Source organism: Panthera tigris, chromosome C1, assembly GCF_018350195.1.
Source record: "Panthera tigris isolate Pti1 chromosome C1, P.tigris_Pti1_mat1.1, whole genome shotgun sequence".
Classification (NCBI taxonomy): Eukaryota; Metazoa; Chordata; class Mammalia; order Carnivora; family Felidae; genus Panthera; species Panthera tigris.
This window is the reverse complement of record NC_056667.1, coordinates 21,767,380-21,784,231: the sequence shown is the minus strand read 5'-3', so window position 1 is coordinate 21,784,231 and position 16,852 is coordinate 21,767,380. Positions and strand designations below refer to the sequence as shown.

The following is a 16,852-nucleotide window of genomic DNA, read 5'->3' as shown; positions in this document are numbered from 1 at the left end:
GTGGCGCCCTGCGAGGGGGCGGGGATGGCCCAGGCCGGCGACTTCCTCGAGCTCCCCCTCCCCGCCCCGGGCGCACAGCCGGGGCTCATTACCGCCCCTCCCCCTCCCCCGCGCCCCGCGGGCCGGGGGGTCTCGGCGGCCGGGGGATGGGAGGGTTATAATCAATCCCAGGCCGGAAATTCCTCCCGAGGGGCCCGGCCGGGCAGCGGGGGCCAGGGGGGGCCCGGCTCGGAGCCTGGCCGGCCGCCCGCGCCTCCCCCCGAACCTTCTCCTCTGAGCCCGCCCCCCGCATCATGGAAACTGGGCCGCCAGCCGACCCCCTCGCTCCGCTCCGCATTCCAGCCTCGGGGGGCGGGCTGGGCGAGAGCTGCGCGGCCCCGTCGGGCCAGCGGCTGGGGGCGCTCCCAGTGCCTACGGAGCGGGGACCAGCGCCGCCTCCCCACTCCAAATGGGGCGCGTCCTCTCAGTGTTAGGGAGGCCGGCGGGACCCGTGACACTCCGTCAGACTCCCTCAGCTCTGGGAGAGGGCTCAGCCCCACCGCCCCCACCCCTGCCCTGGGCTGCTATTCACTGAGCGCTCGCGGGGTTACCCGGGGCTGCGCCCCGTGTCGAGTGCCCACCCCCGACGCTGGATTTTCGCCTCTCCGCATCTTGCGAGGCGGACACCTTGAAGCCCATTTTTCAGGTGAAGGCAGTGAGGTTCACGGACGCGAAGGGCTGGGGGCGCGGGCGGGGCAGGAACCGGACCGCCTCCTCCGGGGAGCTCCCCGGACGGCGCGCGGCGGCAGCGGGCTCTCACACGCCTCCGGGGGTCCTCTCCCCGGCGCTTAGAATGAAGGGCTGAGAGGCGCGGGATGGGGGCGTGCGGGCTTCGAGTCCTCAGTCTGCGCGCTCGCTACGGAGCCCCGCAGGGTTCTCCAGGTTTCCCCACGTGGGATGAGGGGGCCCTCCCAGGGCTCTGCGAACGACAGAAGCCGGGGACTCGGACCCCCGGGTCCTCCGAGCCACCAGGCCAGCACACAGCGCTTACCTGCGACCCTCAGACCTGAGCGGCTGCCTTCTTCCCGCGGTGGGGCCTGGCGGGGTGCTAGCCAGCCAGTCCCCCGGGCTCCTGGGGGGCGGGGCCTGGGCGGCGCTGGGCGGAGCCCGAGTAGGGGGCGGGGCCGGGGGGGGCCAAGAGTCGGTGGAGACCGCGGCAGTGCCGCGCGACCCGTGGCGCGCTGACTCGGACCGGGACCCGCCTGGGCGCGGCGGCACCAGGTGAGCAGAACTAGGGTCCGGGGTTCGCCTCCCACTTTCCTCAACTTTTTGTTTCCCCTCCCTCCGGAAAGGCCCTGGGCGGCGGGAGTCCGGTCATCCCTTTACCCCGGGCAGAGTGTGGACGCTGGCTGAGTGCAAGGGACCCGGCCCGGAGCAACTTCCCGCGGCCTGAGACCTTCCGACTGTGGCTCCAAGTTTCTGTCCCCCTGGGGTCCCCAGCGTGGACTCACGCTCTCCAGAGTCTCGGGGTCTCAAGGCATGTGGCCATCTCTCCGCACGCCTTCGCCCTCCTCCACGCAGAGACGCGCGGGGTCTCCGGGCGACCTTTTCGGGGTTGGGCCCGGGGCACCAGCTCTGGCCTGGGGCGGGGTGGTCACTTCTGAGGTTTCGGGCTGGGGAAAAGGCTCCACACTCAGAGACGACGGGGAACGGCCCTTGCCTCCTCCCACGACGCTCCCGTGGCTGTGCACAGCATTGGCCGGGGTCGGGAGGCCCGGCGTCGGGTCCCGGTAGAGCCCCCTCCTCGTGTGACCCCGGCAGTCTCCTCCGCCTCTCTGGGCCGCAGTTTCCATCTGTGAAAATTAGGCTTTGGACGCGGCAGACTGCGGCTCAGTGCTAGGCCCCGGGCCTTTGGCACTCCTGTTGGAGGCAGGGATGGGGTGTCGTGTCTTGAGCTTCGGGGGTGCGGATGGGGAGTGAGTGGGGTAGCAAGGCCTCCTTCCTGGGGCTTCGGCTACGGGTTCCAGCACTGAAGCTGTTTAGAAACCATACCGGGGGAGTGAAGACGCACCACCGGACAGCGAGGTCCTAACTCTCCCCCTGCGGCCCAGGGCTCCTGGGCGGGGGCCCGGTTTCCTCCCACACCCTCCCTCCCATGGGGGCCACACCACACACAACCCAGCTACTCCTTACCCGGCCCCGGCTCCAGTCCTCAGGCCACAGGCCGGGAAGGGCTTAAGCCGGGCGGCCCAGGCTGGGGCGGCCTGAGGTGCTGGGGCGGTGCTGCTCCGTCCGGGACGCGGGCCACAGAGGCCTCGGGTGGAGGAGGCCGGAAAGGAGGACAGGCGGCGGGAAAGGGGGATGATTCATCCCGAGGAGCTCGAATTGGAAACGCTGCAACCTGGGAACAGCCTTGCCCAGGCCGACGGGAGAGCCGGAGGGGAGCTCTACCGGCAGGGCCCCGCGCCCAGCACCTGCAGCCCCCTGCGCCCTGCCCTGGCCACTGCCCGGCCGCTGGGGGAGGAGAGGCCTCGTCTACGCGGAGTTTAAAGCAATCCCGGGCAAAGTCTGCCGCTGGTCTTGATCGGAACGGTCTTCCTGGAGTCTAGCTCAAGTCTCTCCTGCTGCAGCTTCAGTGCAGACTGAGGAGGTCTGAAAGGAGGGGGCGGGCAGGAAGAGGCTGGAGTCAGTGACACCCCCTCCTTCCTACGCTGCGGTATGTAAAGCGCAGTAGGGGGGAGGTGGGGCCCGCGAGCGACCCCAGCGGACCCGGGCGGTCTGAGCGCCCCCTCCCTCCTTTACGGTGCACCCACGTGCGGGGGTGAGGTCGATCCCGGGCGGGACTTACCCTGGAGACGCCACTGCCGGGGGGCCCGCACACCTCCTGAGGCCCGGAGCCGGCGGGCTGGCGAAGAGGGCTCTGGAGGCCGGAGCCCCGCAGCCGAGGATGCGCCAGGTAGCAGCCCGCGCCCCCCCTCCCTCCTCTCCGCCCGCGGGCCCGGCCAACTCCGGCTTCTGCCGCGCGTCCCTGGCTCCGAGCTCCGCTGCGGAAAACCCGAGCGGGGGCGGCTCCCCGCCTCGCGGCCCGGGAAAATCCGGGGGTGGCCGCCAGGGATCTCCAAGCGGCCTGGGCGAGGCAGCCTGAGCTTGCCTCCCGGATTTGGGCCCCCCACCTGGCGCTCCGACCCTAGGCCCGTCGGTTCAGTCCCTGCCTCCCATCTCTCTGCAGAGCGCCTAGACGACGGCGAGATGACGGCTGGGAGCCCTGGAGACTGCGGGGAGGTGCGCAGGAGCCCCGAGGGCCGCGTCTCTCGCCTGGGCCGCCGCCTGGGCCGCCGCCGGCGCCCGCGCTCCCCGCCCGAACCTCTGCGGGTGCGGGCACGGCTGCGGCTGCGCTCGCCGTCGGGGGCGTTCGCGGCGCTGGGGGCGCTCGTGGTACTGGTGGGCATGGGCATCGCCGTGGCCGGCTACTGGCCGCACCGCGCCGGCGCCCCAGGGCCGCGCGCTGCCAATGCCAGCGCGCCCCCCCTGAGCGAGCTGCGACGCGAGGGTCGCGGCGCCGGCCGGGCCCACGGCCCGCACGAGCGGCTGCGGCTCCTCGGGCCGGTGGTCATGGGCGTCGGCCTGTTCGTGTTCATCTGCGCCAACACGCTACTCTACGAGAACCGCGACTTGGAGACGCGACGGCTTCGCCAGGGGGTGCTGCGGGCTCAGGCGCTCCGCCCTCCTGACGGCGCCGGCTGGGACTGCGCCCTCCTCCCCAGCCCCGGACCCAGGACTCCCCGAGCCATAGGCCGCGCAGAGCCAGAAAGTTGGGACCTGTCCCCGCGTCGGGGTACCTCACCCGTCCCGTCAGTGCGGAGTCTGCGTTCAGAGCCTGCTAATCCTCGCTTGGGGTTACCTGCCCTGCTCAACAGTTACCCTCTGAAGGGCCCAGGGCTGCCCCCACCCTGGGGTCCACGGACCCAGACTGGCCATGTGATTATCACCGTGCAGCCCTCTGGTTCCTGCATCGAACATTCCAAGTCTCTGGATCTGGGCCTTGGGGAGCTCCTACTTGGGGCCCCGGCAGCTCGAGACTGTGCTCACCGGAGCTGGCCACGGCTGGACCGCCTCAGTCTGGGGGGTTATGCCAAGTTGGGAGGAGGAGGGGACTTGGGAGCCGGGTTTGAGGAGCAGGGGACAGCCTTCTAGGCGGCTGCAGCATGGACATTGGTAACAGGACCAGAAGTCCCAATATCTAGTAGAAGCATCAGTCACATCCCAGACTGGAGGTGGATGCTCTGGCCCCATCAGCTGCTAAGGCATCCTGACTTGCATGTCGGCAGACAAATGCCAACTGCACAGGGTTCAATAAGCTGGAGACAACGTGCTTTAATGTGGAGTCTGGAGACCAGCATGACTCGGCCTTGGGATCTCTTTTAAGCCTCCAAAAGTGGCCTTACTTAGCCTCGGACAGGTACCTGAGGGGGCTGGAGGTCCAGGTCAGGGTGACTGGGAGAAACCTGGTGTCTTGGCAAACCCCAAGTGGTGAGCAAGGACCCCTAAGACCCAGAAGGTAGGTTGGGATGTTACAGGCTGGGATGGGCTCCCTCCAAGGTGGTGCCAGTTGCGGGGTCGGGGAAGACGGGCAATGGGGTAGAGCAGAGACCCTCCACTGCCATCTGGGATGGGGCCTGAGGCTTTATCTCCCACCACCTCAGCCCCTGTCTCCCCTCAGCCATGCGGGGTACACCCCACTAGGGCTACACTACTGCCAAAGTCTTCCTACCGAGGGTCTGGCCCCTCCCTAAACAGGTCTGAGAAGCCCCCTTCTCTCCTCTGTCATGGCCTGTGCTGCAACATCTCCCTCCAGCAGGCAAAGAGCATTTGTCAGATCTCCTTTTATACAACGTTGAAGCCGCATTTTGGCCAATGTGGGTAGCTTACTTTAGAAAATGGCTTGAATTTGGGTCTTACTTACTTACTCGTGTTTAATTTTTCCCAGATTGCTGGTAGGAAAAGAGAACTTTAAAAGTTGATCAATTCTCACAGATTCAGTCTTTTTTTTTTTTTGTAAGTTTATTGAAAAATGCAATACAAGAAGCAAGACCAAACACGTATCTAAGCACTACACCACTTCTCTTACTACAAAAGGCCAAAACAGCAGACCTAATTATTGCCTTTTTAATCTAGGGATTTTGCCAATTTGATTCTGCTGCCATAGTTCCTATTTGTCAAGAAATGTAAACAACTACTTGATATGATTCATAATTTTAAAAAAATTTACAAAGCTCCTTCATTTTTGTCACCAAAATAATACATTTGAGAGAGATCTGTAAAAACAGCCAGCCGGGGGCTGAGATCCTGGGCAGGTATTTCCACGAGCAGTGGGCATTCTGTGGTGTTGGTCAGGCCATAGCTCTGGCTCCACTTCCCAGGGCAGACGGTTGTCCCCTCCCCCCCTCCACCGCCCTGCAGAACATGCGATGGGGAGGCCTGGGCCGGAGGGCGACGAGGCCCTGAAAGCTCCCTGTGGCCAGGTTCTTCGGGCCCTCGGCTTGGAAATTTAGGTCCTGCTTGGTGGGTGGGTGGGTGGTGGGTGGGTGGCAGAGACCTCGTGTGGCTTGGAGGAAGTCTTTACTTCTCAAGTGAAATAAAAATAAAACTGCAGCGAGAATTGTTACTGTGGTGTGTCTGAGTCACTTTAGGGAAATTGCTGCCAAGTCTCTGACCCTGGAAATGAAACTCTCCCCTCCCCTCTTCACCATTTCCACCTGGACAGAATCTGTTTTTCTTCACACTCACACACACAAATGCACACACAACTGCAGGAAGAAATAAAATCCAAACAACTGTCGAACCCTCAGATCTGTTACCAGAGAGGCAGGATAGGGAGAGAGGCTTGGAAGGACACCTTCTGCCTAGCTTGTCCAAATCGTGGCTTCTCAGTGCTGGAAGAGCATTCGAGATCTTCTGGTCCAATTTATAGTTAAGGAAGCGGGAGGAGAAGCACTGTGAGCGGGTGACAGAGCCGAGGGGAAGCGTGGGCCCCTGTCATAGGTCCTGTGCGGTGAAAGCTGCCGCATCAGTGCAGGCAGTGGAGAACCCGGCATGCCGGGCCGCTGATGCTCACCCTGTGCCCTCTTCCTTACCCCGACCCTCTTCATTCCACAGCTGGCAGCCTGGGAAGCTGGCAGCTCTTTCAACAGGACAGCTGGCCACGGGCAAGGGAGCTCACGTTACACGCCTTCTGATGTGAGCTGGATTCCTAACCTCACCACCACTCCTGGCGACGCAGCCTGGGCGTGGGTACCACCAAGAGAGCCCCATCGTTTCAGACCCTGTGCCCACGGGCTGGAAGTCTGCTCCTGAGACAGGACAGTCCTGGCTCCGCAGGCCTGTCATATACCCTACCTGAGCTCTTCATCCCTCTCCAGAGAGAGCTGCCTCTCGGCTAGTAATATTCTCACATAAGTACTAAAGGAAAATGCACACGTCTGCAATCAGTTCAAACCAGCTGAGTTTGTCTGAGACAAGACTCGGCCAGAAGAGGCTTTGGACACAGGTGGCTGGCTCCCACTGTGGGGAGCAGGGGTTTTCGATGTCTCTCACTGCTCTGGAGCCCCCCGAGACTGCTGTGATCCGCTGTCTATCTCATGAGGTTCACTTCTGTCCCAGAATAAGATTCCAAGAACTTCCGGGCAGATGTGTTTGTGGGAGCAAGCTGGAAGATTCGAGAAGTGCTATTAAATAAAAATGCCCCCAGACCTACCAGGAATGGTGGAACTGGGCATATCAGTCAGTCCCATTTTCAAAACCAAACAAACAGCAACAACAACAAAAAAATGAAAGTAAAATAAACCCACAACCCACCACAAAAATCAAGCCTATAAAACCTGACAGACCTCAGATGGCGAGTGGGAACAAGCAGGGCTGGTGTTTGTACCCCTTGTCGTGCAGGGTTTTGTGGGAAGGATGGCCCCTAAACGTCAATTCCCTTGCTCCAGAAGGGTGTCTGCAGGCAGGTACCAGTCAGGAGAAGAAAGGACAAGGAACAAGACCTCCTCTCTGAGTCACATTCCCTGTCATCCCAGGATTAAAGAAAAAGGCCCAGGGTTGGTCACCTGGAAATACTTCTCAGCAAGATCTGACTGAGGTAAACCCCACCATTCCCCTGTGTGAAGTGCACATTCCCAGAACTAGAAAACCTTTTTTAAAACCTCATTAACTTTCTCCTTGCCTAAATCACCACTAAAAATGTGCCATTGGAGCTTCTGGCCAAAAGTGCCTATTTTTCTGTGAGTTTTGGTCTCCTGAGATGGGAAGTGGGGGGAGCACTTAGCAGAGCCACTGCTTCTGATGAGGTAAAAGGGGAGGGAGGGCAGGAAGGTGAAGGCCACGGATATGTTCAAACATTCACAGTATCAGATAGATATGAAACAACTTCTTATGTCTTTGATCTAAAGAAGCTCCAAAAAGAAAGAATAGGAAAAAAGAAGGAAAAACAATACTACATTCTTAGCAGAGATCTCTGCCTCACTGAAACCACCCTCAACAAAGGGACAGGGATGTTTTCCTGGGGCCTGTGGATCAGGACAGCTGCCCTGCCTCACATGGTAAAGTCACATCATTGGCTCTGAGAAAGGGCTGGTTAATGAAGTTTCTGCTGACATCCAAAGGGTATAAAACTAGGGGACGAGCAGGAAAGCCCCATTAAGCTGGCTTTGGCCCCCAACACAGCTGACAGAATCTTTGGAGGATTTCCCCAAGAATTCTGTGGACCTGTCAGGATCTGGGTTGGAAATAAATGGAGAGAGGCTAGGTTAAAGGGGTTACAAACCACCTCATAAAAAAAACCAAAAAGCTCTTTAAAAACAGTCCATAGAGTGAAAAGTTGAACAATTTCTGGTATCACAATGTAGAAAAAGTATTAAAAGAACCAGTGATGTCTAGAAGACTCTCTTGGTATAAATTCCAAATAGAAAGTGAAATTTTCTGGTGGTTTAGAGTAATTTTCAAAGTCTGATGTCTGACTATTGCAGGAAAGCTTCTTTATCATTTTGCTGGTTTTCTTTTGGATGGGAGACAGGCGGGGAGTTGGGGTAGGATAGTTCCTAGAGGAGAGAAAGCACACTTTTTAAATCCAGCAAAGGAAAACAGCCACCCAGCCCCACTGCCAGTTCTGTGGCCCCAAGTCACAAGCAGGGCCTGGGCAGTTTTACAGAGCCCAGTCCTACCTGTGATCGATGGCTTCTTCGAGTTGTTTGTAAACTACTTTTAGGCATAAATTTATCTGGATCCCTGGGCTCTCTGAAAGCTGCTATGCTGCTTTCAATTTTCTTGTCTGGCCTGGCCCCCTAGTCCCCTAGCCCCCAAGCCCACATTTCCAGACAGGCAGGTCCTGCTTTTCTTGGTTTTGTTCTCCTCTGGGTCTCTGAGGTTTAGACTCAGAGATCCCGGTGACGGCAGAGAGCAGATCGCAGACAGAAGAGAGAGGGAAGGCTAAGTGAAGAAGCAGGAGGAAACGGGAAGATTCAGGCAGTGAGTGGGGGTTTCCATCCAGGCCTAGGGTGTGTCCTCCAGCCTATCACTGCTGGCCTGATAAAGGCAGGAGGACCCAAGGAGGCCAGCTGCTCTCATTGGAGCCAAATCCTTAGTCACTTCTCTGTCTCCCTCATCAGCCTCTCCTTTGCCTTTGCTTTATTAAGTCCCAGTGTGGACACCTCTGGGGGATGTTCCTGCTCAGTGTTCTCTGAGGGGGGGACAGTGGACCCCCTCCACCCCACCAAGAACAGCCCATACCTGAGCTCATTCCTCAGAGATTTCGGTCTCCTGATGGACGACCACCTTGGTCACTGACATGTCTGGGTGCTGCTCCTTTGCCTCCTTGATGGCCTGTACGAGGACCTGAGAAAGACAGAAACAATGTTCGTCAGGCAGAAAGCAGGCTGGCTGGTGAAGGAAGGCAGGGGTCTCAGGACATCGTTTCTCTGGCAAATTCAATCTTTCCGTCTGTAGTACCGGGGCAGCATTTAGGCTAAGCCAAGCTGATAATAACCTTACCTCCCCTATCCTGCATAGGGAGGCTCCTGGACTGAAAACACAGAGACAGGGAAGGCTAGAGCTGTCGTCAAGGAATCATAAAGGGACTTTAGGGGTGACAGCTGTACCTGCTGGGTGGGTCTGGGAGGATTCACTCAAGAAGTGAGTGAAAAATCTGTATTCACTATAGGGTAGCTGGGAAGTTCAGAACAGAAGAGGAACATATAGAAGCATGCTGCAAAAAGGAAGAGGTATCTTCGGCTAACGGAGAGGAAAGAAAGGAAGAGTGGGAGGGCCTATTAGATGCCATGCATTGGCTTAAGCACATTATTATTATTATGTACTTAATCTTCAGGATGGCTCAATGAAATTAGGGTAACGTCATTGTTTCCACTTCATTTTAAAATTTTTACTTTTTAATGTTTATTTTGAGAGAGAGAGAGAGACAAAGCATGAATTGGGGGAGGGGCAGAGAGAGAGGGAGACACAGAATCCGAAGCAGGCTCCAGACTCTGAGCTGTCAGCACAGAGCCCGACGGGCTTGAACCCACGAACCGTGAGATCATGACCTGAGCTGAAGTTGAACACTTAACTAACTGAGCCACCCAGGCACCCCATGTTTCCACTTTGTTTTGAAGTAAGCTCTGTGCCCAACGTGGGGCTCAAACTCACAACCCCAAGATCAACAGTTGCCTGCTCTTCCAGCTGAGTCAGCCAGGCGCCCCTCATTGTTTCTATTTTACAGACAAAGAAACCGAGGTTCAGTGGTTAAATAAAGTGGTTAATGTTTCCCAGCTAGTAAGTAATGCAGCAGGGATTTTAACTTAAATCTATAATGCTTTCTTCTTCACTACACTGTCATTTAGTTTCAGGGAGACCCTGTGTTAGCATCTGAAGGAATTCTGATCATTTTAGAAAAACTAAATGAAAACAGAGGGAAAGTCAGGGAAATGATACCACTACTCTTCCTGGGTAGCAAGTCTCTGAGCCTCAAGCTCACAGCACCCAAGGTGCTTTGGGGAACGGTGATCTGGGGATTCTCAAGAGACAGGCCCTCCCTATTAAAAAGGACACTAGGGGAGCCTGGGTGGCTCAGTCAGTTAAGCATCTGAATCTTGGTTTCAGCTCAGGTCATGATCTCACGGTTCGTGAGTTCGAGCGCTACATCAGACTCTGCTGACAGCATGGAGCCTGCTTGGGATTCTCTCTCTCCTTCTGCCCCTACCCTGCTTTCTCTCTCTCTCTCTCAAAATAAATAAATAAATCAACTTAAAAAAATTTTTTTAAAAAGGGGTGCCTGGGTGGCTCAGTTGGTTAAGCGTCCAACTTTGGCTCAGGTCATGATCTCACGGTCGGTGGGTTTGAGGCCTATGCTGGGCTCTGTGCTGACAGCTCAGAGTCTGGAGCCTGCTTCGGATTCTCTGTCTCCTCTTGCCCCTCTCCTGCTCGCACTCTATCGTTCTCTCTCAAAAATAAATAAACGTTAAAAAAAAATTTTAATAAATAATAAAAAAAAAAGGATTCTAGCTAGATCTGAACACTTGACTATTGAACCTGGCTCTTAAGAACTATCTCTAGGAGGGATGAGGGAAGAGGGGAAGTTCCTCTTTTGGTCTTCTGACTCCATGAAACTGGCACCTCTATAGGCCCCTGCTCATTTTCCCTGATCTTTTTTTTCCCCAACCCACCTGCTCATGTGTCAAGGCCCAGCCCAAACCATCTCTTCGGTTACTCTGGCTGACACCTCTCTCTCCAGGAAAGCCTGCATCACACTACTTCTTGCTTTAATTGCCTCCCCACCCATCCAGAATACACCATATCTCATCCCTTGCGTGCATCCCTCATACCTAGCAGAACTGAGGGACAAAGGAGCATCTCTCTGAGCTCTCAAGTATGTTTCTAACAATCCTGAAAGAAATCTAGGATCGTCTTTCTTTTACAGATGCCAAAATTACAGCTCAGAGAAGTAAAATAACTTGCTCAAGGACACACAACTAGTAAGTTGCAGAATCAAGAGTCAACTCAATGCTGTCTCACTCCAAACCCAAAACACCTTCCTGTCCTCCTGCTCTTGCTGTCTAGCACAGACTGAGCACATCGCAGGGGCTCAAATCAACCGGACCAAGTAGGTGGATGCAGGCAGGTAACAGCGGGATCCACCAAGCAGAGGCGAACAGGCTGCAGGGCCTCCCACTTGGACTCGGCAGCCATTCTCAGCTGGGAGTCTCAGCCCTGCTACCAAGGGAGCTGCCCGTGGTGCAGCTCAGGTTTTCTTTTTCTTTTTCTTTCTTTTTTTTTAAGGCACTCAAGATATCAGCATAAAGGCCACAGAATGATTGCTCCAGCACTGCTGTCAATGATTCCAGAAGCATTTGCATGCAGTCCCTTCCACCCCCTCTTCTCTGCAGCTTTACTGTTCTCACCTCACTCAGCAGAGAGCTAGGAGCATCAATCCTGACCTTATTATTTGTTAATTGCTTGCAGCACAATTAGCATCTAATTAATATAGAAACATAGATTTTTAGCACTCAGAAGAGCCCAGAAATGATCTAGATCAACCTATTCTCTTTTAGGAGACAAAAAAGAATCAGAGGTAGTATGGTTTGCCCAAGGTCAAACAGTAAGTCAGTGACAGATCTAGGACAGAATCGAAGTCAAGGCTCCTGATTCTCAGTCTACCTCCTCCTGCTTCCCCTCATCTCCTCTGCCATTAAGCCCTCTGAGGGCAGGGATCACACTTTCCTTTTGTCTTACTATCTTCTTCTGTCTCCAGTACACGTTTAGGGACACGCTGTCGTCTGAACAGCAACAGCTCTGTTCACCCGGAGTCCACCATGTACCTCATGGTGGACATCCCCCATCTCACCTGATTCTCACAACCACTTCGAGAGGAAGATGCCATAATGCCCATCCTAAAGATGAGGAAATGCAGGCCTAGGAAACTAAGAGCTACAATATGGAGAGATCCAGGATTTGAACACAGCTTTTTGAGTCTAAAAAGCTTTCTATTCCTTCTATTCCACTTCATGCTCCCCCCACCTGCAGCCCCCATCCCACAGGCCTCCGTGGTCTGATTCCCTTTGCCCTTCCCATTTAAGCACTAGAGTGGCCCAGGGGGTTCCTCAGGATGAAGCTGGCAGAGGCGTCTTTTGAAAGCCAACTCCTATATCCATCAATCTTCCCTCCCAGAGACCTCCTCCATGCCCATAATCTCTTCCGTGTTCCCACCTGATCATGGTCAATATCGGCATCTCCTGTGATCACAATTCTCTTCTCAATCCGCGTCTCTGAGATCCCACCTTTTACAGTCTGAAACCAAAGGGAGGTAGTCATATGAGAAAGAAAGGAAAGGAGAAAAGGGAAAAAAACCCAGCAATAGTAAAAGATTAATCTGAAAGCTCTACTTCAAATTTTAATCTGCTGCTGGGTACTGTCTAGAATAGCTTTCTTACCCACTTGCCCAAACCCTTGGCTGCACCTACTAAAATGAGCACATCTCTATTCCCTTGGATTGCTAAGATCTTTAATAAGCAAAACAGAAAATCACAATTTGCTATTTACTTTTCCCTTTTTCTTCCTTCTAAATACCATAGATATTCAGTGAGTAAATAAAAAACAGGTAGGTTTTTCTTTTTGCTCTTTTCTGTATATTTTGATTATTTTCAAGGGGAAAAATCAGAAGACTGTGAACAAAAATGTCATGGAGCTTGAAATTAGGCTCTTTATTCTCAAGCATTTTCGTATTATTAATATCAAAAGATCCTCAAATAACCCCCTCAGAGTGGGTAGGTTTCCTTAAATAACAGATGAGGAAAACTAAGGTCTAGACACAGTAAGTAACTAACTTCTAGTCATCTGTGTATTGATACTAGAGCTTGGTCATAAATCTAGATTTCTTACTTACAAGAAAATACATTTTCCTCTAGTGCTATAGCAAACACGGACTGTTTGATTTTCAGGGAATAGTTCTGATTTTAGATAATTTGTGCTGTTTGTCCCTGTAAACAATGTTCTAATAATTCCAATATTTCAGTGGGCAAACTATAGTTCCCATGGCCTTGACGCTGGACATGATATAAAAACTCTCTGTTGGGCCCTGAGTTCTGATTTTTTACTTGGAAAACATAGCTGCATAATAATACCAATGACGCCTGTCCTTAAACTGACTTTTTCAACTTACATCCAGACAGGGTAGTGATCAGAGAGACGCACGTGTAAAGACAACAAGCACATATGACTTTACGAGACTACTCACTAGACTAGGACACCCTCAGGGTCTCCCTAGGTTTACCACTGGGGAAAGCAGCACGGCCTTTCCATCTGTGACAGTTGGAACAATTTGGCTCAGTAGGGATGGAGCTGGAAACCCTTGCTTACGGACCAGGGTCCTTCCTACAGAGGCACCACGCTTGGCATGCCACTGACTTCCAGAAGGAAGTTCTAACTGGTCTGTTACCTTGGTAATCTGAGTTGTGGTTGTACTGCTTGTGGTCTCAGATGTGATGGTCTGAGCTGTTAGCAAGACTCCTGGGTCCAAGTCTCCATTGCTATCATCAGTCTGCAGGAAAAAAAAACACAGCTCATCAACATGCCTCTCAGGAAGCCTTGTGGGCAAATGTGGCAGGAAGCAGTTTTGCTCTTTGGCTGTACATTCTAAAGCAAAAACCTAATTCCCTTACAGCGATCTCTTAATAAAGAAAACAATCCCCTGGCAACAAGGCTCCTTCTAAAAACGTTGGATGGTCAGTTTCCTTAGCACTGGGTCAGTGACAGGAGTGGATCAGAGAGAAGGCAGGAAAACAGCCAATGAGAGTGACAATGACCACACATGTGTATACAGCATTTTAGAGTTCACAAATGGCTTTCAAAACATTGTCTTTTAGGGGAGCCTGGGTGGCTCGGTCGGTTTTGCGTCCAACTTCAGCTCAGGTCATGATCTCATGATTTGTTGAGTTCAAGCCCCCTATCAGGCTCGCTGCTGTCAGCACAGAGCCTGCTTTGGATTCTCTGTCCCCCTCTCCGCCTCTCCCCTACTCGCTCACACTCTCTCTCAAAAATAAATAAACCTTAAAAAACCTTTGTCTTTTTTGATGCCCACACAAGCCCTGTGAAATCAACAGAAAGGGCAGAGAGACTCATTAGCATTCCCAGGTAAGAAAATGCAGGCCCAGAGAAGGCGAATGATTTGCTCAAGTACTCAAAACTTGTATGTGGCAGCTGTCCTCTCTACAAACCTGAAGCTCTTTACACACCATCTAAGGCAGGAGAAGTGTAAACTCTTGGGTGCTAAGGCATGGGTGGGTTCTGAATCATAGTGCAGAACTTTTCAGAAAGGACTGGGAAAGGTCCTTGCCAGGGCTTAAGGAGCCAAGGAATCTCAGGCTATCTTCTTTGAAAACTGAGATGGGAGACTGGAGCAAATAAGGTAGGAAATATCCCTTTAAGACACCACGGGAAGAAACCTACAAAATATCTTAATGATCCTTCTGACAACAAAACTAGTATTGAAATGGACCATCCTTATTAGGAAGGGTTTAAAAGTATTTAGAATGCCAGGCTATGAAACTAATCTACACAGAGAACAAGGGCTGCGGCTACTTCTTGTTTCTCTAGAGCTCACCACATTATGACCAAAACCAATGTATTATGATCAGGTTGGGAAATGACACTAGCAAAAAGGAAGAGAGGTGGTTATCAGTGGCCGTGGGCTGGTAGCAGGACTCAGAACTGCTGACAGCCCTGTGACTGGGATGGAAACAGAGGAGACTGGAAGGGTGGAGGCTGCTCAGAGCCAACACGCTGTCCAGAAAACAATGACCAGTAGGTTCTGGTATCGTACACGGGCTCAGAGGAGATTTAGAGAATTGCAATCATTCTCATAAAGAACCTGCGGTAAAAAAAAAAAAAAGTGTTACATTACTATGTTTTTCTGCCTCTTTATTTATGTAAGTCATTTGTATTATAAGCAGAGGCCTCCAGCCTTTTTATGAACAGGACCACATTTCATTGAGGCAAAACTTTGAGATATGGGGGGTGGGGAGGCCGGAGGAGCAGATAAGAATTAGGAAGAAGAGTTTCTGGCTGGAGTTGCCTTGCAGGTAAGAATCTAGACAAAACAAAGAGAGGGGACATGCCTGTGACACCTACATCTCACATAATCATAAATCATGCACATACATGCCAGCACCATGCTAGGTATATTGCTGGCTCGTTCGCTAACACTTTCTTCAGCCCAGACCCACTTATCTACCTTAGATTCGAACTAAACTATTATTTATTGTACTTCTACTATGTGCCAAGCACACAATGCAACTGTTAACTTAGTTAGTTGGGCCAGAGTTCAATAATTTGTCAAGGTTCTATAGGCAATAAACGTTTGCACTAGAAGTTAGGGCCAGAAAACTTTTGGTCTGAAGACTGAGGTTTGGGTCCCAGCTCAGACCTAACTAGCTATGGGATCTTGGGCAAGTCCTTCTCTCTTCTCTGAGCTTTAGTTTTCTCGTCTATAACAGGCAATACTGTAAGATGGGCTCTGCCCCCACCATGGCATTATTGTGCAGATCTAAAGAGATCATAGAAGTACTTTATACATGATTATAAGAATATAAATTTGGGTGTGCTTGTTGATGCCTCAGTCTTAAGGTTAAGCCTCTGACCCTTGATTTCGGCTCAGGTCATGATCTCACGGTCTGGGAGATCAAGCCCCACATCAGATTCCTCACTGAGAGCAGAGAGCCTTCTTTGGGATTCTCTCTCCCTCTCTCTCTCTCTCTCTCTCTCTCTCTCTCTCCAAATAAATACATTTTTTTAAAAAGAATATAAATTTGTGTGTCAGGAGGGCTAAACCTTTTTGAGAGCTCCACCTCTACTAAATCTGTGACTCTATCGTATTTTTCTACTTCCCACCGACTGCCTCCCTGCTTTCTGTCTCTGAAGAAGTGGAAGATGGAGGAGACTTTGTTATGATTTCTGACTTATACTCTTCCCACAAGTGGTCTCTTTCCTTTGACCCTTTAACCAATGTTTCCTTAAAATGGTATGGTGGCTTTGACAGCCGTTTATAAAGTTAAACATCCATTTATCCTATGACCTAGCAATTCCACTCTTAGGTGTTTACCCAAGATAAGTGAAGACATATGTCTACACAAAGACCTGCACATGAGTGTTTACAGTATCTTTATTCACATTTGCTCCAAACTGGCATCAACTCACATGTCCATCAACAAAGGAAAGGATAAACAAATTGTGGCACACTCAAACAATGGGATACTATTCAACAATAAAAAACAGCAAACTACAGACTCATATAACTTTGATGAACCAAACAAACAAACAAACAAAACCCATGTTCGGACACAAAAGTGTACTACTGTATACTTCCATTTATATGGAATCCAAGAACAGGTAAAATTAAGCTAAGGTGATAGAAATCAAAGCAGTAGCTGCCTAGAGGGGTAGGAAGCAACTAGAAGAGTTGAAGAGGGTTTCAGGAGTAATGGAAATGTTCTGTATCCCAAATGTGTCTGGTCACACAGGAATACACATCTGTGGAAATCAATCAAATTGAACACTTAAAATCTGTGCATTTCCCTGTACCTAAGTTTTTTTTTTTTTTAATGTTTATCTATTTATTTTGAGAGAGAGAGACAGTAAGACAGTGTGTGCAGGAGCAGGGAAGGGGCAGAGAGAGCCTGACACAGGGCTCAAACCCACAAACCGTGAGATCATGACCTGAGCCAAAGTCAGATACTTAACCAACTGAGCCAACCAGGCACCCCAGTGACAACTTAATTTGAAGTGCACATTAACTCGTTCCTTGCAACAACCCTAGGAGGTGGAACTATTATTA

The 16,852-nt window shown here is 52.3% G+C and overlaps 2 protein-coding genes across 17 annotated transcripts in view; one reads left to right on the top strand and one right to left on the bottom strand.

Moving 5' to 3' along the window:
* Nucleotides 1-385: 385 nt before the first annotated feature.
* TMEM200B (transmembrane protein 200B) lies at nucleotides 386-5,114 on the top strand. Of its 3 annotated transcripts, none has more exons than XM_042996050.1 (2): nucleotides 386-685; nucleotides 3,209-5,114. In XM_042996050.1, exon 2 carries the CDS (start codon nucleotides 3,229-3,231, stop codon nucleotides 4,171-4,173), a length of 945 nt encoding a protein of 314 aa, XP_042851984.1. In that variant the 5' UTR covers nucleotides 386-685; nucleotides 3,209-3,228; the 3' UTR covers nucleotides 4,174-5,114. The 3 variants fall into 3 exon arrangements, with proteins under 3 accessions (XP_042851984.1, XP_042851982.1, XP_042851985.1); XM_042996048.1 differs by lacking the exon at nucleotides 386-685 and adding an exon at nucleotides 1,195-1,260; XM_042996051.1 differs by lacking the exon at nucleotides 386-685 and adding an exon at nucleotides 2,665-2,695.
* EPB41 (erythrocyte membrane protein band 4.1) overlaps nucleotides 5,022-16,852 on the bottom strand; it is a 200,218-nt gene continuing 188,387 nt past the window's right edge. For all 14 annotated transcript variants that reach the window (XM_015544635.2, XM_015544632.2, XM_042996028.1 and 11 more), the window contains 4 exons: nucleotides 13,460-13,561; nucleotides 12,232-12,312; nucleotides 8,764-8,868; nucleotides 5,022-8,075 (listed from right to left, as the gene is read on the bottom strand). In XM_015544635.2, coding sequence (XP_015400121.1) covers nucleotides 8,770-8,868; nucleotides 12,232-12,312; nucleotides 13,460-13,561 — 282 coding nt within the window. In that variant the 3' untranslated portion in view covers nucleotides 5,022-8,075; nucleotides 8,764-8,769. The remainder of the gene's footprint in view (nucleotides 8,076-8,763; nucleotides 8,869-12,231; nucleotides 12,313-13,459; nucleotides 13,562-16,852) is intronic.

What these genes read in the sequence shown, in the direction of transcription:
- TMEM200B (XM_042996050.1), top strand. Translation starts at nt 3,229, where the DNA reads ATGACGGCTGGGAGCCCTGGAGACTGCGGGGAGGTGCGCAGGAGCCCC.